Source organism: Suricata suricatta, chromosome 6 (assembly GCF_006229205.1).
Source record: "Suricata suricatta isolate VVHF042 chromosome 6, meerkat_22Aug2017_6uvM2_HiC, whole genome shotgun sequence".
NCBI classification, from domain to species: Eukaryota; Metazoa; Chordata; class Mammalia; order Carnivora; family Herpestidae; genus Suricata; species Suricata suricatta.
Genome location: NC_043705.1, coordinates 90,047,028 through 90,070,184, shown reverse-complemented (window position 1 = coordinate 90,070,184; position 23,157 = coordinate 90,047,028). Strand labels below are relative to the sequence as shown.

General features: G+C 40.7%; 2 protein-coding genes across 4 annotated transcripts in view; one reads left to right on the top strand and one right to left on the bottom strand.

Annotated features, from left to right (window-relative positions):
• The first annotated feature begins 5,874 nt into the window (after positions 1–5,874).
• C6H5orf58 (chromosome 6 C5orf58 homolog) lies at positions 5,875–14,073 on the top strand. 2 transcript variants are annotated; one of them, XM_029942882.1, is made up of 4 exons: positions 5,875–5,973; positions 7,767–7,839; positions 8,580–8,679; positions 13,795–14,073. In XM_029942882.1, the coding sequence occupies exons 3-4, from the start codon at positions 8,586–8,588 to the stop codon at positions 13,944–13,946; spliced, it is 246 nt and encodes an 81-aa protein (XP_029798742.1). In that variant the 5' UTR covers positions 5,875–5,973; positions 7,767–7,839; positions 8,580–8,585; the 3' UTR covers positions 13,947–14,073. The 2 variants fall into 2 exon arrangements, with proteins under 2 accessions (XP_029798742.1, XP_029798743.1); XM_029942883.1 differs by lacking the exons at positions 5,875–5,973; positions 7,767–7,839 and having other exon boundaries at positions 8,579–8,679.
• A 1,399-nt stretch (positions 14,074–15,472) lies between these two features.
• Positions 15,473–23,157, bottom strand: part of LCP2 (lymphocyte cytosolic protein 2) — a 44,106-nt gene continuing 36,421 nt past the window's right edge. For both annotated transcript variants that reach the window (XM_029942880.1, XM_029942881.1), the window contains exons 17-21: positions 22,529–22,578; positions 20,071–20,165; positions 19,376–19,453; positions 17,730–17,885; positions 15,473–16,212 (exon numbers count right to left, since the gene is read on the bottom strand). In XM_029942880.1, the coding sequence (XP_029798740.1) occupies positions 16,090–16,212; positions 17,730–17,885; positions 19,376–19,453; positions 20,071–20,165; positions 22,529–22,578 (502 nt within the window). In that variant the 3' untranslated portion in view covers positions 15,473–16,089. The remainder of the gene's footprint in view (positions 16,213–17,729; positions 17,886–19,375; positions 19,454–20,070; positions 20,166–22,528; positions 22,579–23,157) is intronic.

Sequence of the window (23,157 nt, the reverse complement as noted above, 5' to 3'; positions counted from 1 at the left end):
TTCTTCCCCTCTCCAAGAACCAAGCAGACAGGATGAGTCTCCACTGCTGTGCTGGGGAGGGAGACTTCCACCCAAAACACCGTTTTCTTTCAAAGAGAAATTAAATGGACCTGATTTATGCCTTTATGCTTGAAAATTATATATACATTCATATATATGTGTGTGTGTATGTGTATATATATATATATATATGTATATATATATATATATATACATATATATATAATGTGTGTGTGTGTGTGTGTGTGTGTGTGTGTGTGTGTGTAGTGACTGAATTCTGGCATCAGTGGTTAAAGTAAGTTTCACCTATGGTCATGCATGTGGGTTTTGTGAAAGATGCCCAACGAAGACCTTAAGTCACTATTCCTTCCAGAATGGTCTGCAGTCGAACTAGGTTAAAATGGAAGAAGGAGGAATCAAGAATGCAGATTTAAGGACCCCCACCTTAGACATACTAAATTAAAGTCTTTGGGGAGAGCCTGGGAATCTGCATTTTCACAAGCATTGTAAGTAATTGTTGTGCACCGTAAAGCTTAAGAAACTCTGCTTTACAGTGATTGATGTTGTACCACGCTGAGAAATGCCCTGGAGTGTAAGATATAGAGAAGAATTTGGAACTAAAGTCATGGCTGGGCTAAATAAATAAACACAGAGAAATGAAATCACCCGTAAATCTCACTACCCAGAGATTGTTGTTAACATTTGGGCATATATTCTTCCAACCTTGCTTTTATGCCCATATACATTGTTTCATTAAAAAAAAAAGTGCATACACACGTTCTATTGTAATTAACTTCATGAACATAATATAATTTTTCACGAAGATGTTCATTTTTCAGCGCACGGCTGGCTGATGTGGGTGAGCCATAGGGAGTTGAGGGTGTTGCCTAGGGGAAGAAACATCTGATTAGGATCTATGTCTTTAATAAACAGGAGAAGTATCGTCAGGGGATGCTGGGCTGACATGATAGAATTGGAAACATATTTTATTTGGGGACAGAAAAGGATTTCTCTGATTGGTGGATCTCTGGAAATAAACACAACTCGTGTCATGAATATGCCTTGCTGGATGAAAGCATTTTCTAAAAAGCCGAGCACAAAGAGTTTTCAGACTGTCAAAAACAGCGCCATGTTGAATAGCGTCAGCTTTTGCCCATCTGCTCTCTCAAAGACCTAGCCTCATTCTCGCATCACAGGAATGTTGAAGGAAGAAGAGAGCCAGATTCTGGCACAGTAAGTGTATGCATTTTATTATTTCTGGCATCAAGTTGGAAAACTTCAATATTCTCTCTTGGCTTCCATACCTACTGAATCTACAAGCCTTCAGACTGTTTGCTTTTCTTTTTAGGGTTGAAGTGTTTGGGGCCTAGGGTTGCCAAATCGTCCAAATAAAAGTACAGGATTCCCAGTTAAATTTGATTCTTAGATAAACAAATGAATTTTTAATATAAGTATGTGCTGCACAATATTCAGGAAATACAGTAAAAAATTATTTGTTGTTTACTGAAAATTCAAATTTAACTGGATGTTCTGTATTTTATCTGGCAACTGTATTTGGGTAGCTTCCTATTTCAGAGGAAAATGTTGGTACAGACTATAATTTCTTTTTTCCTCAGCTTTATTGAGGTATAATTGACATATAACATTAAGTTTAAGGTGTACAATGGGATGATTTTATATGCATATCTATTGTGAAATGTTTACCACAGGAAGGTTAGTTATACATCCTTGACTTTACATAATAAGCATTTTATTGTTTTTATGGTGAAAACATTAAAAGTATACTTTCATAGCAACTTACAAATATACAAGAGAGCATTGTTGACAATAGTCACCAGTTTGGATCCTTGGAATTTATTCATCTTATAAGTGAAAATCTGTACCCTTTCCTTAACATCTTCACATTTCCCTCCACCCCTAATCTCTAGCAACCGCCATTCTACAATCTGTTTCTATGAGTTCCATGTGTTTAGATTCTACATAGAAGTCTCTGCCTGACATATTCACTCAGCATAATGGCCTCATGATCCATCCCAGTTTCAAAAATGGCAGAATTTCCTTCTTTTACATAATTTCTTAATTAGAAGTGAAAACATTTTAGTTACAGTGAGCAATGTGGGTTTTCGTTAACAACATCTTTCTGTAGCTCAGAAGTATTTCTTCTGGAGAAAAAGAAAATGATTTTGCTCAATGGAACATCAGCTGTTTGAAGAAGACAGTGCCCAGGGAACCCCTCTTTCACCTCAGACCAGAGTGGCAAAAGTCATGTGCCTTCTGGCTTTTTTATGTGATTGGCTATGGGCAGAGCATTAGATGCTGTGGCACGTTGAGATTACCTTGATCTATCAATACTGGCCATGCCCCACGAGTTATGATCTAAACATGTGTTTGTCACCTTCTAAGTTTGTATGCAAGAAGGTTGAGCAAAGCCATATTCAGATGGAAATTGGCTCTCCTGCAGGAAGCCAGTCTGCAGGCACAAAGACCAACACCTCTAATTGACGATGAGCAGGGAAATGTGAATGGGAACTCTGAGAGCAAGTTCAAGAAGTGAGATATTCTACTCAATTTGATTTCCTGGAAACAAAGACTTTAAATCAAAAATTGGTAATAAAAGTAACTGAGGCACTCACACCCGACTCCATAAAACACTTAATCACCTTGCTGTTCTGTAACAGTTTTTCTTTTTATGGGAGAATTTACCAGCTCTTTAATCTTCTTTATTTGATTAACATTAGAATCAACAACAGTAACCTGTGTTGAGTTCTAGTAGAGCATTGCAAACTTATTAAGGAAGATAGATTTTTTAGGCCCTCATCTATAACAGTCTCAAGAAGTAGCAGATCGTGCTTTTAAAGTTTTATTTTCTCAGGAGAAGAAAAAAGAATCTATAATTACTTGAGGAGGAAAATCACTGCAATAAGTAGTCATCATTGCTCTAAGACATATTTATGAAGGAAAATACATTATTACAATTTATCTTCTGAGTCCACATCTCTTTTTTTCTTTTTATACCACTTATTTTGAAGAAACAGAAAATTGATTCCTCTTTCTTTTTTCTTTAAAGGCTTAATGATGATCTTTTCCAAATTACAGCACCTGAATCCACTTATAGGAAGTCATCAGCATTCAGGATAAGTGGGAGGTCTTTGGATTCATTGGAAGTTCTAGAAGCATAATCCTAATCCATGGGTATCTGAGCTGAGACGGGAACTTCAAACACCTACTGCACCCTGTGAACGGGGTCAGTGTGTCTGAGATGGTGGGGTCCCACAGATGCCACATCCTAAAATCCCAGCCCCCATCGCCTCTGGCTTTTCCAGATTCTCAGTCTTCATGCTCTCTCAACCCACCTATGCTTTTCACCCTACTTCTCTTAAACACCTTATTTCCTCCTGCTTTAACCTATGTGGGGTTTCCAAACACCCATGCAGATGCAGGTCTGAGGTCCAGTTTTCAGTTGTCTGTGTCAGTGTTAAGGAGGAGGAAAAAAAAAGACACATCTGGTAAGATTTTTTTATTAAGTTGGTCTTACTCTGAAATTACTACAACCTTCCTTCTTTCTTCCTTTCTCTTTTGATGTTAAATTATCTCTGCTTTTATAAAAACAGTGATAGCAGTTATTTTTGTTTTGTTAATGTACTTAATTTCAAAAATAAATGTTGCTCACTCTGTTGGTCACTTGCTTGTATGTGCATTAGTACATGCATGTTTAAGTTCAGTTATCTGTGACTCCCGGACATTATGGAGTCAAGATATACTTGTTTCAACAGATGGTGCCCTGGTCTGGGAGACAACTTGGTGCAGAGAAAAGAACAGAAGACTCTGGAGTTGCACAGACAGAATGTGAATCTGGTTCCTGTGTCCCTGAGCACAGTCTCTGATCTCAAGCTTTGTTTTCCACACTGCTGGGGTGATAATAGCTACCGCAGAGAGTAGTCAGAAGATGAAAGCTTCTAACATCATTCTATTTTTTTAAGTTTATTAATTTATTTTGAAATAGAGAGAGCAAGGAGGGGAGGGAGACAGAGAGAGAGAGAGAGAGAGAGAGAGAATCCCAAGTAGACTCTAGGCTGTCAGCACAGAGCCTGAAGTAGGGCTTGAACTCACGAACTGTGAGATCATGACCTGAGCCGAAACCAAGTGTCGGATGCTTAACCAACTGGGCCATTCTGGTTCCCTTCTAACATTCTAAATACACAGTGAGTGCTAAGTGAATGTTTGTGAGCTAACCTTCTGTGCCTCTTTTTCCCCCCTTAATCAGCACTCAAAGAATAAGGAAAAAAAAAAAGTGCTCAGCGCATATATAAGAAATAAGAAAATGCAAGACTGACACCATCAAGTGTCCACAGTTAACATGAGTGAGGGAAGCCTTGGCAGAGAGACTGGTATGAAACTGCAGATTTGGGTTGGGTTAATTCAGGAAGACTCCTTCCAGGATTGAGGTGAGTTTTGAAAGGCACCCAAAGCACATTAAGAAGATGTCTTAGAAAGGGACAGCACCTAATTCTAGGTGGAGCAAAGGGTGGGACATATCCCAAGAGGGATACGAGAGATGGTTTTATATTGTACACAGCATTAAACAATGCGTAATCACGAGTGAGAGTTATTCCCTGTCCAACTCTTTCAATCCTAATCACATCAAAAAGAAATCCTCCGTTTGTGCTAGACTATCTTTAACACTTCTCGAATACATAATAACGATTTTAACAAAGCAAATCTAGCTGCAGGAACACAGTCATCAGGAGGCAAGAATGTTTTGATGGGTACAAATACTGTCTTGTTTCCATTGTCTTTATTTTTCCTATCACCTCCTGTTTCCATCGATGATATATAAAAACATTTTGAGTAGATTTAAATTTTAAAAGAGAGTAAATTTAAAATGCTAAGGTAATAAAATAGGTACTACGTAGTTTAGAGCAAATAGTCATTACAGTGGCCTTACAGTGAGTGAAATTTAGGAAACACTGATCTAGCCCGTCCCTCTCATAAGAAAACAGAGAGGAAACCGGTTGGGAGGAAGGCAGGTACTCCTTTCCGAGATGACATAGGTACTTCTCCTTAGGGCTGAAGCTGGTTCTGCATGTCCCTCCTCATCTAACTCTGCATCAGACAACAATCGCTAGTGTCAAACTGAAAGTAACAATATAAAATACACAACAGACTATGTATAGCTGCGGGCTGTCAGGAAAAGACTGGTTACATAGGCTGCTGGGTATTTTAGGGGAGGCTTAGAGAAGGCAAAGACTGTTTAGGAAGTCTAAGGCCATTCCCCACTCCTGAGGGCGCTAAGAAATGCCTTTAGAGTCAGCCCCAGAGATGGTGGTGCCAGAGATTCCTCTGTAGTGCCAGAGAATCTAACAAAGATGGCTTGAATCCCAGCTTCTCCACCGGCAAGTACTGCACTCTACTGTCCTCTTCACTCATCGGTTTGGATTCATAGGAACGGTAATAGCTAACATTTATTGGCCACGTCATCTGCCAAGCCCCTTTGATGCATTCTCTCACTTAACCCTCAAAAGAAAAATAGAAGGCAGTTAGTATTACCTCCACATGATAGATGAGGACATTTGGACTCTAAATGATTAAAGTGTTTATCAGCATCTCTCTACCTAAACATAATGCTGGCGTTAGATTCAAATCTGAGCAGTTTCAGCCCAGAGTCTGGCCATAATCACTCTCATACTGTAAAAATTAAACGCAGATTTAGGGCTGGGAAGCTCGTAGCACAGTGCCTGGCACACAGGAAGCAAAATGTCAGCGCCTTTTCCACTCTCCCTCGCAGCCCACAGGTCAGTGCTAGTCACTTCCAGTGTCCCATCCAGAACTTTCTCCGCCTGGGCCTTGCCAGGAACTACAACTCCCAGGATGCACCAGCCAGAGAAGCTGGCCAATCAGGAAGTACATTCCCGTCATCCGCTTTCAGCTCCGCCCCACTTGCGGTCAGAGCTTTGGTGAAGGTTGGCTGGCCAGGTGGGTCTAAACAGGTTGGTTTGTGGGCAAAACGAGGTTCCTGGGTCCCAAATAATCCTAATCGGGTTTAGGGTGGGGGGAGGTGGAGCCTGTTGAAATTTCCTGGCTGCTTCGGGCTCCGTCGTCAGCGTCCGAGTGGGCAGGCCGAGAGGGCCGAGGCTCCTCACAGACCTGGGTTGGATCCAGAAGGGGCTGATGGTTGGATGGATTCAGGCGGTGGGGGTGGTCGTCCCGAGGCCAGGCTCACACTGAGTGCGTTTTCCGTGGTTATGGTCCGGTTGGGGAGCAGAAGGGTTGTGGACACTTCAAGGCTATCTTCAGTCACCAGTGGCGGTTGGGCGGGCCTGACCTAAGCCTTATACTTTATTCAAAAATTAACTAAAAATGGGTCATAGATTTAAATGTAAAACATAAACCTTTAAAACTTTTAGAAAAAAGGAGGAGCGCCTGGGTGGCTCAGTCGGTTGAGCATCCAAATTCAGCTCAGGTCATGATCTCACAGTTCCAGGGTTGGAGTCCCGCGTAGGGCTCTGTGCTGACGGCTAGCTCGGAGCCTGGAGCCTGCTTCGGATCCTATGTCTCCCTCTCTTTCTGACCCTCCCATGCTCGTGCTTTCTCTCTCTCTCTCTCTCTCAAAAAAAAAAATAAATAAAACATTAAAAAAATATTAAAACTTTTAGAAAAAAGGAGAAAAATGTCAAGATCTAGAGCTAGGCAAAGAGTCCTACACTTGACATCAAGAGTAGGTTGGGATGAGGGGGAGGGGTTGTCCTTCAGAACAAAAGCTGAGGCGGTGATAATCCCGCCTCAGGTTGAGGACCAGAACTGTGCCTCCAGGCCGCCTGGTTGGAGGCTGCTGCCTTAGTGTCGAAGGTATCTTGGAACGGAGTCCACAGTTCCTCTGTCCGTAGAGCCTGCTCACTACTTGTCACTTCTGAGCAATGCCCTTTGACCACCTCTCGTTTTTCTGAGAGAAGGCCTAACCCATCTCTCCAGTCCAGCGGGGTCCAGCCCCCGCTCTGCCTCCTGAACCCCCCTGCCCCCATCCAGGGGCACGCAAGGGTGCTGGAAAACCAGACCCCGCTGGCGGGAGGGTCAACTTTCTTGGGCTCGTCTCTATCCACTCAGTTTCTACTTGCCTGTTGATGTTTTTATTTTTATTGTTTAAGCCATTGTAAATTTAAAAACTTTTTTCCATGTTTATTTATTTTTGAGAGAGCGACAGAGCATGAGCTGGGGAGGAGCAGAGAGAAAGGCAGACACAGAATCCAAAGCAGGCTCCAGGCTCCGAGCTGTCAGCACAGAGCCCAGTGAGGGCTCCAACTCACTGAGAGTGAGATCATGACCGGAGCTGAGGTCGGATGCTTAACCAACTGAGCCACCCAGGCGCCCCCCTTCTTCCTTTTTAAAGTTCTTTAATTCTACCATCTCTACTTTTTCCTTTTTCTCTTCCTCTCCTCCCTTTCTTTCCCCTTCCTTTCCCTTCCTTTCTCTTCCTTTCTTTTCCTTCCTCCTCCTTTCCCTTCCCCTCCCCACCCCTCCCCCTTCCCCTTCCCTTCCTCTTCCCTTCTTTTCCCTCCTGGCCCTTTCTTCCCTTCCTTTTCTTTCCTTCCCACCCCCTCCCCTCCCCTTCCCATCACTTTTCTTTTCCCCTCAAACATAAATCTCTTGATTTGCTATACCCAACCAAGTAAGACAGCTACCATTCCCTTTTTGGCTTGTAGGGTCTTGTAGGTGGAGGCAAAATATATTTTATTCATTGTTTGGAAAACAAAATTTTTATTTATTTGTAGTGGCTCTGGAGTGAGTGAAATAGAATAAATTTCTGGACTCAGAAGAAAGCAGAGGCAAGAAGTTGACTTAAAGGTTAGTTTATTTTATTCTCATTATCTTGGACCAGCAGCCTGGCACGTAATTACCCGCCTTTCACATTGCTGGGGTTGTGCATGCTAATTGTGGGTTATTATTTCAAGTCATTTTGAGAGATTTGAGTGGTTAAGATTAGTTTCTAGTAAACCTGTTTTTGTATTTGTATCTGACACAATTGGTTAAAACATATGTACTCTACATACAGCATTGTAACCCGTTGATTTACACATTTCAGTTAGCCGGAATTTTTAAAAGTGTATTGCCAAAGCTAAAATAAAAGTGGCTGTTTTACCATCTTCTTAGTTTATGAATTATAATTGAATCTTACTTCAAGTTTTACTGTGGACCATGTCCTTCAAAAATAAGTTAGAAAAATACACTGCCTTAGATAAACAAAATAGAGAAGGTTTTATATGAATGCTTAATTATAAGATGGCTTATAAGTGCTGAGACTTTCTGAACAGGGGACATTTGCATTTCCGTTGGAAGAGTCCCATCAAGTCATCTAGTGTCATTAAAGAAGAAACCTCATCCTATGAATCTTAGTTGGAGATGTCTTTGTTTGGAAAATATAAACAAGTTGATGCCCCAATATGTTATAATCTAACCATTATATTGACTATTTCCAATTCTTTTAGTTCTGAAATAACAGATTTTCCTTTTAGAAATACTGAAAATTTAAGTGTTTTCGAAGTACACGTAGATGTTCTGATTTATTCCTTTTGTTTCTCTTTTAGAGTCAGATGTTTAAGAATAATGTTACTGACCATAAGCTGAACATGGAAGCCATAATTAAAAACATCAAGACGATTTCTTTGGAGTTAAAGAAGATGCAAGGTAAGTGTGGAACCACTGAATTAAAATGTTTGCATCCCATATTTATAAAACCAACAGTAGAGCCCAAGGGTGCTTCTGCTGGGATATAACTGATTTTTGCCTACTAATTAGGATTTCTCTACTTCTCCAGCAATGTTTACACTGTAATATGAACCAGATCTCTAAGGAAAAATTATGTTTGAGAATTTTCCAGGGAGTTAGCAGACTTGAATTCCCATCCCTGACACTAACAAGCTTATGCTGTTGCCTAACTAACCCCCTCTAAATTTACTTCCTTTCCTTCCCTTCAATAAACTATTGCGCGATGGTGTCACATTCTGCAACATTCTGTGTCCCTATCCACTAATCTTTCTAAGCCCCTAAGGTTCCTTCCAAATTAAAAATTACAAGTTTGTTTGATTCCGCGAGTTAAGGCTTCTTCATTGTAGACAGATTCATAAGTAAGATTAGACCTTACAGTTCATGATGTTTAGTCATTCCCGTCACATTCTCTTATTTTACCCCAGACATGTAAAAACGCCCATGACTGAGTATTTCTAGGGACAGTCTATCCCTGACCAAATATTTCCTATGTTGGAGAACTCCCTATCCCACCAGTCAGCCTCTTCCTGTGTAGACAGCTCCTCCTTATGGACGAGCTGAAGTCTGTTCCCCTTTTCTTTCATGCGCTGGTCCTATTTCTAGATGGGAAACTTCAGTGAATATGTAGGTATTCTTCTTATGACAGCTCTTGGATATTTGAAGATAGCTTCTCCGTAACTGACCGTGACAAGGAATTCAGCTAATACAAAATACCAACTTCACGTGGCTTATACAATAAGGAAATGAGAGGACCCAAGGTAGGACAGCCCCAGAATTAATTCAGAATTGTAAAGGCTGCTGCCTGTACCAGGTCCTCTCCATTTTTCTGCTCTGTTATGTTCACTCCGTTTATCACTCGTGCTTATTACCTGCGGGTGTGGCCGTCTGCAAACACTGTATGTGCCTTGTCTCTATGAAAGCCTTTCCCCCAGGTCCCTCCAGCCTGTTTTCCCCATCCTTTCATGGCCAGATTCGAGGCTAAGGCATATGCTTGCACCAGCCACTGTCAAGGGGAATGGGACTGCCAAAACCAGTTTGGACCAGTTAGAACTTACTGTTGGAGCTGGGGAGAGGATCACCTCAAATGGAATCAAGTTGTGCCACCAAGAAGAGGGAAATGGTTGTTAGTTAGGCACCAAATAGTGAGTGCTGATTATGTTTTTTCTACGTGTTCTTCCCAGGGAAGTATTTCCCAGACTTCGATCTGCGAACCCTGAGATATTGCTAGTTGGTTTGCAGTAAGAACAGAGTCCATGTTCTTATGGTCAGATAAGTTTGGGAAGTGCTTTGTGCTGTATGTTTATCTCAAAAATTCGTAGTACAAAGACTCTGAGGCATCTGGTCTAAAGAAATCTGGGTATCTTTGCTTAATTTATCATCTCTCAAAACCGATCTCAGGGTGCCTGGGTGGCTCAGCCGGTTAAGTGGCCAACTTCGGCTCAGGTCATGACCTCATGGTTTGTGAGTTCGGGCCCCGCATCAGGCTGTGTGCTGACAGCTCAGAGCCTGGAGCCTGCTTCGGATTCTGCGTCTCCCTCTCCACCCCTCCCCTGCTCAGGCTCTGTCTCTGTCTGTCTCATAAACAAACATTAAAAAGAAAAACCAATCTCAATGATAACAGCAAGAATTTTCTGTCTAAGATGTGAGTCGTTAGCTTACTGTTGCCCCAGAATAAGTTCAGACCTCCTGGAATGGACTATAAGACCCTGTCTACCTCTCCAGTGTCGTCGTCTTTTATCCCAGCCCATCTGTGCTACAGCCATGCTGAACTATTTGCAAATCTATATTGTTCCTCCTTTCTCGTGTCTGTACCCTAACAGATACATCTTCTGAAATGCCCACTGCTGCACCCCCACCTCCACTCCACCCCGTTAGTCAAGGTTACTTACACTGGAAAAACTTTGTTAAGCAAGCTTGTTATCTTTCCTGCCTTTTCCTATTACCTGTCACACTGTGTTAAAATTGCATGTTTACTTACTTGTCCTATCCCTGCTCAACAGTAAGCTCCTTAAGGGTATTCCTAGCCATTAACACAGTGCCTTGAAATAATAGGTTCTTGGAAGTGTTTGTTAAATGAATAATTGTTTTCTGGCTGCTTGCACTCATTTAACACAGAGAAGCTTTAGATTTCTCTTAAACTTGATTATCTAACTGTGCTAGTTTGGGGATTATTCTTTTGTGACATAAAATAGAGCTAGTCAATATAATGGTTGTGTTCCTGAGAAGCTGCGGAAGAGGTCAGGCACTTAGGAAAGAGGGACTTGTAGACCTAGAGTAAATGGGCACTGGCAAACATGGAAGATTAAATGAACCACATTCCAGTTAGCCACACTTCCCTTCTCTAAATAATAATGTCAGTAGCTGACACATAGCATTTGCCATAATCCAGATACCTTTGCAAGAGCTCTATGTAAACGGATTCAATTATCATTACAACCTTGTGAGGTAGGAAATACTACCATTGGCATTTACAGATACAGAAGAAGATAGAAGTTAACTGACTTTTCCAAGGTCACACTAGTCGCTAGTAAACTTGACATTTAGATTTAATGTGATTTTAAAGAGACGAAAATCCACAAGGAAAAGTTAAGAGTGAAATAAAAAGCAAGTTAAGTAAACCAAAGTTTGAACCATGAGCTGGCTGGTTAAAGCCAATGAATAACCTCAAAGACTCAATACGTGGTGGCCTCAGAATCCTCTGGAAGTAGGGGTAAAGGGGGAGCTAAGGGCAGGAAGACTGGTTAAATATCTAAGAAGTTGTAGGCCCTGAAGTTCTCTTCCCCTCTCTGTATAACGAGGCAACTGTTCATAGGGCAGAAAACTTGAGGTTTATGCCCTAAGAGACTCTGGCCTGGAGCCACTAGCCACAGGTTGAAGGAAAGAGTACTATACTGAAAACAAGGGTATTAGGACAAAGTTTACATATTGAATTATAAGACCCCCAGCTTTCTTTTCCTACTTGGCTACAAAACCTTGGCAGCCAGATTTATACCCTCAAGCAGATTTTTCTGTCAGTAATCTGACCAGTCTAAAAAAAACAACCCCAAAACCTAAAGATATTGATCACAGATGTTCCCCTCAACAAAATACCCAGCCAACCAAAATACCCCGAATATAGCCTGCCATAGGCACAGAGTTTCCAGTGCCATGGTCTTAAATATGAGCTGATAGCTGTGATGGAATTGGTATTTGATGGAAGCATCTAATATGAAAAGCAGAGACAAAGTCAATACATAGATTCAGTCAATGAGGAAGACATAGAAATCATGAAATGAGATGAAAACTCCCAAGAAACTGTCAGTAGCTAAAGAGAAACAAGAGAAGATGCCATGTCCATGAAACAGGAACATGAACCTATTAAAAAAAAAGTTTAGAGAAGGGAATTCTTGGAAATTAAAGATACAACAATAGAAATAAACTCTAGAAGGGCTTAAAGATAAAATGAAGACAATCCCCTAGAGTGCAGAGCAAAAAAATTGAGATGGAAAGTTTTAGGGAGAAAAACTTACATGATCAGTCAAGGAAGTTCAACATTTGGTAAACAGCAGTGTCAGAAAGAACACAGACAATGCATGGGGAGGGGTTCATTAAAGAAATAACCTGAGAAAAATGTAAAGAGCTGAGGGACCGGAGTTTCTATAATGAAAGAAACCGACACCGTGGTTGAGAGTAGACCCCGAAGGGACAATCCTGTGAGATTTTGTTCTGGAAAAACAAAAAGGTCCTTGACGTTTCTAAAGAGAAACAATGATTAAGAATTAAAATCATGAAAATTCCCATAGCAACACTGGAAGCTAGAAGTCCTTTGAAAATCTGCAGAAACATGATTTCTAATCTAGATTTCTATAGTCACCCCATCTATTAAGCATTAGTGTAGAGAGAGAAATTTTCACGCATAAGTGGCCCACCTTCCAGAAGTTACTGGGGTTCTGTTCCAGCAAACAAGGTCTGGGAAAGGGATACTCCACCCAAGGGAGGCATGGAAGGAATCTCTGGGATAGCGGTGAACGCAGTTCCCTGGTGCGTGCTGTTCAGAGCAGTCAGTCCAGACTAGAGTAGATCAGAAGGTTCTAGGAGAGGAGAGGCTTTTCAGCAGTGGACCGCTAAGGCACCTGGCTGTACCAAAAGAAGATCTGCCCAACCAGGGAAGATTTGGAATATATTTATGATAATTAAGCAATGAGAAAAGAAAATTATCAACCGTGATTTGGTGGTACTGTGCAGGAAGAGAAATGAACTGCAAAGCTCAGCTGTGAAGCATATATGTATAATCAAAAAATGTTAACCTTTAAATCCTGAGCTATCAAAAATTGTATTCTTAAGTACTCTCTAGGGGTGTGGGGGTGAGTGAAAAGAGCTATGTCTTAACCTTCTGTAGTCAGAAGCAGATAGATAATACCTACAATTGAAAAAATAAAATACGTCACTTAGAGATACAGAGGTAAATGCCAACCTACCCCCAAACAAAGCCAGAAAACACTAAACAGACACACACAAAACAACAAAAGCAGGAAAAACAATATAAGTGGGAAAAAAAGTTAAAAGTGGTTGCCTCTTGGAGATAGAAACTCCTATTTTTTTGTAACATGCCTTATAGATCTATTTTCTTCTCTGTACATACATAACATAAAAACAGTAAGTTAAAAAAGCATAAATCAAATTTGCATAACTCAAGTTGCAGTTTAGCATACAATTGAACTAAAAGCCTGCTAGCTAATTTTTATGTCATGCTTATTTTATAGTTCATAAATTTGACCTTAAGTCGTGACAGGGCACACTTAATTGTGCTCTGATCAATAATTACTTAGGAGAAAACTTAAGAATTAGAAATAGCTACTAAAAGCAATAATAGGGACCCCTGACTGGCTCAGTCGGTAGAGCATGCAACTTTTGATCTTGGGGTTGTGGGTTTGAGCCCCATGTTTGGTATAGAGATTATTTAAAAATAAAATCTTAAAAAAAAAAAGTGATAATAGTTGTCTCTGATATATATGTGCTCCAAGATAGTATCTTCTATTATTTTGTTTTACATAGAACTCTCCCAGTTGCTACTTTGTGACCTTACTTTACATTTGAATCATCCTGTGAAGACAGAAGACTTAGAGGAAACAGAAGGAAACACCCCCCTCTTTGATGAATCTAAAATATCAGATGTATCCTTTGCTTCTAACAGTTTTTCTGTCTGATTTCTTTTTGTTTGTTGTGAATATATAACTATTTATTGTGGAATTAACACATATCTGGAGAATGGAGTTTACTAATATATTTGATATGATAAAAAAGAAAATAAAAATATGAATTGTAAATATTTAATATTTTTAAGGCTGTTTTATTATTTCAATATTTCAAGGAATGGCTAGTGCCCTAGTGACAAGAATATGACATAGGAAATTGGCCATGGGGCGTTTGTTGCTTATCCTTCATTTTATGCTTGAATTTGGCTAACTTTGAAAGAGGCTTAACCAAATTGTAAGCAGGTGGAAACAGTTTGTATTAATCAGATCTCTCCTGGCAACAAGTGCCAAAAACAACTCAAGCTAGCTGAAGCATTTATTGGGTCATGTGCTCTGGAAGTCCATGGTTGAGACAGACTTCAGGGACTCTACTAATTTATCACACGTCTGTGTCCTGGTTCTATTTCTGTGCGTTGACCTCATCTTCTGTTATAAGCTGGACTCCTACACATGGCAGGGGAGAGGGGAGAGGGGAGAGGCCTGGCAGCCGACATGACTCGCCACCAGGTAGTTGCTTTGAAGTCTACTACCTCCTTCATTGTAGAGATTTGCAGATATAAAGGATAGCACACCATAAAGGAAGACACAGGGCCAGCTCCCAGTGTCTGCTATCCTCACCACCCAGCTTCTTGTTTAACACAGAATAGGCACTAAATAAATGCTTGTTGAAATCCTGTTGAGTAAACTTGTAAATGAATGCAGATTTTTAAGCTTTAGAACTCCCAGGCTCTGGACCCTAAACTGAGAACTCCCAGTTTGTGAGGATGAAGCTTGATGAAGAAACATTGTCCTCATCACTGGCTAAAAGTCTTCACATACGTGTTACCTTAGCAAACCGTCAATTTTAACCAGGTGACTTCTAAGCCTCCTTCTTATATTCTGTTAATTAGCTTATGAAAATGAACAGGCAGGATACTTTTGCCACTGGAAAACTTGTAGATTAAGCAGGGAAGCCAAGAATTTTTGTTTTTAATAAAAGTTGTGGAATAATAACCAAGGCCCCAAAGGGGAAAACTTGAAGACAACCAAGTGCCTGGTTTTTGTTGTACTAAACACCTACTACTGTCTGTTAAGTGAGATATGTAAGCTGAGGCAGAGCTGAAGTGCTTCAAAGAATTTATAAAGCCATACTAGGATGATGAGAAGGGCTTTATGTAGAGTTGTCAGGGGATAAAAGAGATAGAAGAAAGGCCTCTAACAGGGGAGTCTGATCACATTTTCCCGTGTATATGCATTGCTCTTTCCTCTTTGCAGTAAGACCTCGTAAAATCCGCATCACTAGAAAATGGTTTGGAGGTGCAGAGGTGGTGGGATGCGGGTGTCGGTATATGATGAACTTACATCAGATCTATTTGACACCAAAGCCTCATCTCTAAATTTAAAATGATTTCTTCTGGTATTTGTGGCTTAAATTTGCATTAAAACTACAATGCAATAGTATGGCCTAAACAAAGTCAATAGTTTGAGGAACACAGAACTAAAGCAGAAGGTAAATTCATTTTAATCCTAGGAAGTTACCCCATCATGCATTTATTTTTCATAAAAAAGTACACAAAAATCCCCCTCAGCAAAAGACACCAAATAAGAAAGGATGAAGTAGTTTGAAGCCTCTTAAATTATTGCTGCCGAGAAAGTGAATTTTAGAAATTTTCAAATTATATATATATAAAACCGATGATTGCCTCTGATTAACAAAGGTTTGTCTGTAAAAAAAAAATCAGTTTTATGTGATAACCAAAAACTATTACTGTTTCAGTGTTTTTAAACTTGCTCCAAATTATTTGTCGCCATGTAAACTACTGTACTTTGAAATGGCTATTCCAAAATACACATTTTTTAAATGAATTATTACAGTGCACTACTAGACTTCAAGTGTGAACATCATGCGCTTAACAAACATTGAAGAAGAATAAATAAATTAGGAGATCTTTGACAGTCTTCATTTCAAACACTTTTTTATGCGAAAGGTCAAAACCCTATGTTCATGCTGAGGGGGTCGATTCAGTCCTAAGTGTTTGTCCCTTCAGTGAGGTTGGCTGATCGTCCCCTGCTGGCAACAGAACCAGACGGAAGGTTCGTTGGCGTGGCTGACTTGCTAGGGATAACCTGCCGAATGCGTTAATGTGCACTGGTATCTGGAGCCTCGGTTTTTCCCATCAATGAGCAGAAGTGGCATTTTCCTGAAGTAGTCGATGATATCTGACACAGACAAAAAGTCCTAAAAATTCAAAATGAGGAGATAAATCAACATTGGAATGAGTAGAGAAGCCAAGCATTTGAATTTAACTCTCAGTTTTTTTTATCTGCATAAGACCCTACCTCTTCAAGTTATGAGGATGGCAAGAAAAAATACGTAACATTCAGCAAATATTTTCATGAGTTTTCTGTAGAACTTTGAAAAAATAATTTTTAAACATCCAACAAATTATGGATGAAGATGATGTAAATATGTGTATGGATATATATGGATATATATATATGTATATGTATATATTTTAAGTTCATGGAGGTCATAAATATAAGGAGGTCTAACTATGAAACCTTAGTCTTAGCGTTGCTCTCTTTGGGTTTTTGATGTTGGTTTCTGTATCCCTACTTCCCCCTTTGTCACTAAGAGTGTGAGGGGCTATAAAGAATCAGGTGGTCGGATGGCATCCCGGTGTCTGGAGGTGATACCCTGTCGCGTTGCACAGGTTGTCATGATCTTCATGATCTCTCTGCTCTGTCCTCACTGTCATCTCCACACTCACAAGGGCTCTGCAGCCAAGTCTTTGCACCCTTTGCCTTCATCACCTTATCCCTGATGGTCAGACTGGAGTAAAACCCATCCAGCCTTCTAGACGTGGGTCAGAATCACACAGGATCCCCAGACACGATTCTGCACTTGCTCCAAGACCGCTTTGCCGGATGCCGCCCGCCAGGGCTGCGGCCTGTGGTTTGGACTTCTGGTTTCCACACCAGACCAAGAGAAATTCTGGAGAGCAGACACCTCTCAGCTTCTACAGCACCAAGCAGCCCTGGCCACACTGAACATTGGACCAGATTCATGTGTTTTTTCCTACTCATTTATATGATTGCAACTTTAAAATATTTGGAGTGGAGTCTAAGGGTTAGCTGTTTTCATTCTGGAAATGTTTGAGTTGACCCATCCTCCTCCTGGGCCTTTGAACTTAAAGAACATGTTTGGGGCTGAAGTTTGGCTATGAGTTTCCTTTGCAAAAGCAGTTTTTTTTTATTATCATCCAAAAAGTAATTAGCATAAACATTGACCATTGGAAAATTTCTCTTGAGAAATGACCCAAGTATTTAAATAATAACAACAAGAATTCTATTTTCTTTACCCTTTTCCAGATGTCAGTTTTAAAATACAGCCTTGTAAATATGCTGCAATCTTACATTAAAATTACGTTACAGAGGAGAATGAAAGAAGGGGCTTATCTTTGATACCACCTAACTGTATATTTTTTAATTTAAATGTTAACTTTTTAAATTTTAAAAGTTATACATGTGATTTTAGACTAGTTGGAATGGGAAATACAAGAATGACTCCATGGCAGAGGTAGCTATTGCCACTTTCCTTCCAGTAAAGGACGGGCTTCACCAATGTGAGTTAACTCTAAAGTTGCCAGACAGTGTGGACCCCCAAAGAATGGTACAGCCAGGTTCCATATAGGTAGGTGTGCAGAATGGCATAAACGGAGGATTAGGGTAAATTCTGTAACTAAAATTCCTTACCTCTTTACCTCGGAGTCCAGTTCCCAACAAGTAGACTTGGCTCTCCTCTTGGTAACGGATCTGTATGTTGTAAACTTTATCTTTGTACAACACCATGAGGACATATGGATTGGTTATTGTTTTTTTAGAGCTGTCTCTAACGAGAAAAGTGCCATCCTAAAAGAATAAATTCTTATTATTATGTGAGCAATAAACGGCAGTATTTCTGTTGCCTGTAAGAGCGGTAGACAAGCCTGGAGAGATCTGGAATCTTCCTAGTTGACAAGTCAGTGAACATGTAGTGCCTGAAACATCACAGTCCCATGTGCAATGGGTTTCTTGGTTGTCCAGGGGCAGCAAAGATTGTATCAGAGAAATTCCCACATTTCAAAGAGACTTTTTGAAGTCTCCTGATAAAAGAGAAATCCCCTTTTTTCAATTCTAAAACAAATTATAAGTGGTTGAGTGGATAAAGGGCCAGACAAAATAAGGACTTTATTGGTTAACTGACAATTTATCTTCCTACTCCTGGGAGCTAATTCCCTAACCCGTACTTTCCACCGCAAAAGTCAGAAAACACTCAAATGCCTGTGACATTCACCCATTTAAAAATCTCATGATCTCCACATTAAATGTTCATCAGTAAATACCTGAACATAAACAGATGTGTACTGTCTTGCGTTATCACCTTTTTTTTCTATTTACTGAAATCGTGTGATTTGTCCTGTACTTGAAAATGTCATTCCATAAATTACTGCTACATAATGTTGATACCGTAAAGATCTAATATTAAAGTAGGATCAATTAGTAAGACAGCATTTAAACCACTCCCCCCTTTGTGTATTGAATGATGACAGCTTCAAATAGGCTGCAACCTGCAACAATGGCTTTCCTTTGTTTTTATGCCAGTTGAGGAAATTCCATTCAGAATATCTTCTGTTCAACAAATAGACCTGTGGACCAGTGATTCACAGCCTAGAATTTAGAATTCAGAGTTTTGAAGACTCTCAGAACCCACACAAAACACCTGACTAAATAAACCCGAATCTCTCCAGGTGAAATCCAGGAATCAGAATGTTTAAAGTTTCCCAAGTGATTTAAATGCGCAGCAAAGATTGCGAACTATTCTTACAGACTGAAGATGTGAGAGATGAAGAATCTTTTTGCTCTTCTTCCTCTGACACATAGATTTAAAGAATCCAGAAACCACAGGAAATCTGGTTAAGGACCCCTAGAAATGTCTAGGGGAAAGGGCAGAAACTTGCTGCTGCCTGTCTCCATAATGGATCCCTTCACATCGGTGTGGATGGCAGTTGTGTATTAGAAATTCAGATGGTAACAGTAAGATGTTAGAAGTTTGGGGGAAAGAGCCTTCTTTTGATAAGGTATGCTTCCTGTGACAAGACAGACCTTTTTCGTTAATAAAAGCTCCTTGGATTCTGCCCGCCGCATGACTGCCGTAATTTAGATTTCTCCCAGATCCTAGGAATCATTACTATGGATGCTGGTGGGTGTAAAGCTGCCACTAATGGGTCCCCTTGGTATAACAGCATGAATGTCACCTAGCAGAATTCCTAGCCCATAATTGGAGCTCAGTCAAAGCCAGCTCCCTTTTTCTCCTCCCATTAATATTTATAACTACTTAAAAATAAACTTTGGCACAGTACCTGGTTTATCTTTCTAAGAGCAGCTTCCGCCTCTGGTCGGGTAATATAAGAAACGTACCACTCTTCATTTAATGAGTTCTGAAAATGTAAATTTTTAAAAACTGAATAAATTTTGCAGTTATATGTGTAAGCGAAAAGAAAAGCCTCCAAGTAATCATTTTCATAAATCACCACCTCAATTCCGTGAGCTTTGAAACATTTGCTTTTTTAATTTGAATATAGAATCACTTAGGTGGGGCTAAATAGAAGATATTTTGATTGAACTGCGTTTTATCATGGTTGCCAAGGTAGCTGTGAATAAGCATTCTGTATATAATGGAACCTTTAATCAGAAAAGATACAGATGTAATAATTTCTTCAGTTTAGTATAATATATTTAATTAAAAAATTGGGCTTAATGAGCAGTTAAGTGACTTATTCAAGGTCATAAGCCAGAAGACAAATGAAGAATAGGATTATTTATCTCATTAAATACAAAACACACATATGCTATTGGAAGACTATGGAAAAACACCAAGGAAAAAGAACCTATTTTTCATCTGGACCCTCCCCTTTAATGTTTTTCACTAAAAAAAAAAAAAAAAAATTAAAGGTAATATAAAATAATAATAAAAATACAAAGGAGTATCCAATGGGAGCTTTGGTTATTTGCTGGGGAAAAAAATAAAATAACATAAAAACATGTGTTTTATTACCTCTTCTTCCCCAGGAGACAGTGGCCGAGGTTTGTTTGGAACTGGTAAGGAAAAGTTTCTGCCTTCAGCTCTGGGAGGTGGTCTGTTGCTAAGGCCTTCAAAAGTATATAGCATTTTGAAAGTTAACTTGCTGTCAGTTAGTTTTCATTTTCTGTCATACATTTCCCCCCTAAAATGCCCTTGCAACTGTTCCCAGCAATTCACATTTGAAGAAGCCAGAGCTTCAAAAATACTTGTCACTTGCTCAAAAGCACAAGGGCTGTTGGCCATGCAGGCACTGTTCTGTAGCCTTGCCAGTGAAATTTTGGGAACAGTTCCACCCATGTGAGTGACTTCTTTAATGGGAGTGTTAAATAATATAAAATAACTAGTCCATTAATGAAAAAGTCACTGTGGTTTGAATGTGATCATCAAACCCAATATTCAAGAGACCGATTTTTCTGACGCCAGCACACGCAGAAGGGGCTCCCCACCACTGCAAGGGTGACAATGCAGTAATAAAGATAACTGTGTTCTCATTCTTTACACAAAAAGAAATGTAAGTTACCCAAGACAATGTGAAACTACCCTGAAAATATTGTCAGCCTCTAGAACCAGAGTTTGCTACCTACTGTTCTTTACTGCATTTTCTGAAGAGGTAGAAGTGTTCAGCTCTCACAGAAGACCCTGCCAACTACCTGATCAATGAGGAAGTCTTCGTTAGGCACCTGTCAACTACCCAGCATTCGTGTCTCACCTTCCCTACCGTGGTATTTTCTTGTTTACGCTTCCCTGAAACTTTCTGAGGATGTGTTTCCTAATCTCAGGAAAGGTTTGATTGTGTTTTAATTGCCAAGGCTATTTTCTATATGCCAGGACAGCTGTTAAGAACTGAAAAATTCTGTGAGCTGAATGTTCTCTGTATTATTCATGTGTCATTCATTCATTTATTCAACAAATACTTATTCAGCACTACGCTGCCCAGGCCTTGAGTACACCCATGTACCCTTTCTTTACCCCTTACAGCAACACCACAAGATGGGTACTCTCTTCTTTTTGAGTATGAGGAAACAGAGGCTCAGAGAGTCTGAATGAATCATGTGCTCTTAATGGCAGAGTCAGGACTCCAATCCATGATTCCCAAACATTACTGGGCATGCGTAAGAATCCCAGGGAGAACTTGAATCATCCAATCTGCACTTAACAAGCACTGCATGTGGTTCTGGGCAGGGTTCTGCCATCCACATGCCTTCCCAGGAGAGTCACCTGGGAAGGGCTGCAGTCTCCTGAGCCCTTCTGGCACAATTGTCTACCACAATGTTCATTGCCTGCTTCTAAATAAGCAGATCAGATTGCCCTGAACTGTTGCTCTTCCTTCCTATGGCTCCCAAGGCCTACCGATTTTCCCTATCCCCACCTTTGCAGTCCAGTGTGGCAGGGGCTTTTATACTGTGTATTGAATGAATGAAACCTAACTATGCGGTTAATGGATATAACCAAGGCCTATACTGCATGGAATCATTCTCTTTCTGCTTCTGCATTTGCAGGTCAGCACCATAAAGTCATATTTGCAGCAGACAATATACTACTTTTTATCGCATCCACACACCACCCTTACTATTGAGATCTTCAAATAATCAGAAAATGTGGCAACACTAGGCAAGTTTCCTGGCACGATGAAAATCTATTTACTAGAGTCGGGTAACTTCCCACAGTCATTTGACACTCAGTCATTCAACATTTTAAAAAGTACCTAGCATGTGCCAATCACTTGCAAGTCTCTAAGGCTAAAAAATAGACACAGTCTAGTCCTGCCTTGTAGGCCTTTGCTGCTACTCAAAGTGGTCCGTGGACCAGTAGTATCAGCATCACATGAGAACTTGCTAGAAATGCAGAATCTCACACCCCACCCCAGACCCACTGAATTAGAATCTGAATTTTAATAGAATTCTCAAGTTATCTGTGTTCATACTAAAGTTTGACAGCACCCTCAGCAGATACTAGTCATGGACACCAGAGAAGATATTATTAAAAATGCAGGTCCTCATCCAGACTTACTGAATCAGAATCTTGGGGGCTTGTGTTCTTTTAATCTGTGTTCTAATCACGTTCCTCAACACAACTCAAGGGTGGATCATAGAAACCTAACGCTATAGAGAAAGCCAAGCGCTACCCTGAGCACCATCTAAAAATAGCAGAAAGGAACAGCTGTATGTGGGAAGATTAAGGAAGGCCAAGCTGCCTTTCTGAGGTGGTGTGTGTGTGTGTGTGTGTGTACTTGTGTGTGTGCGTATGTAGCATCCTAGCATTCCTAGCCCTTGGCACACCACAGAAACTGAATCAAGTACTGAGTGAGGAAACCGATTGCCTCGCTTTTAGGAGACAACCAAACCTTTGCCACAAGGCTTTGGGACAGGTTAGGAATCTGGTCATGGAGGCATGTTGCCTGGAGCAGGTCACTAGAGCCCAGAGTACAAACCTTGCGAGAAGTACGGCGGCAGGGAGGCACTCTGTGGGAAGCCACTGTGACTGTGGAGACAGAAAAGAACTGAATTGAGTTGGGCTGGGCTGAAGAGGCTGATGGGGAAGCTGGGCTGGGGAAACCCGGGCAGAATCTGCTTCATCCTTGACTGAAGCTGCGGCAGCTGAGCAAAGAGGAGGGGATGGCGGGGCACATGTCACGACTGTCCCAAAGTGGACTGTCCCAAATTCTAATAGACGCCACAAACCAAAACAACATAACCTGTAAAGGGTACTGGAAAGTTGTTTTTAAAGTTGGCTGCAGCGTAAGGCCTTTGAGTTTGGAGAAAGGCAGACGTCCCCGGGGAGAAGACTTCTCCTTTGGTCAGGAAGATATATGAATGAGCATGTGGTTTGGGAACAGTGAATCCCGGGGCCTAATGGGCAGGTGGCTGGGCGAAATACCCACGGAGGGCCGAGTGGCACTGCAGCAGCATCCTCAGGGCCGGGATGGGGAGAGGCACCGGTGACGGCCCTCAAAATGCTGCCCGCTCCACGCCAAGGAGCCGTTCACCCACCCACTAGTCCAAACCTGTCAAAGTCAACCCCACTCAGCGATGTCACTGAGTAGTGCTCAGCAGAAGGAGG

Coding starts and splice junctions, on each gene's coding strand:
- C6H5orf58 (XM_029942882.1), top strand. CDS start 8,586: ATGTTTAAGAATAATGTTACTGACCATAAGCTGAACATGGAAGCCATA. Junction 8,680..13,794: donor GGAGTTAAAGAAGATGCAAG/GTAAGTGTGGAA, acceptor TGTTTTACATAG/AACTCTCCCAGTTGCTACTT.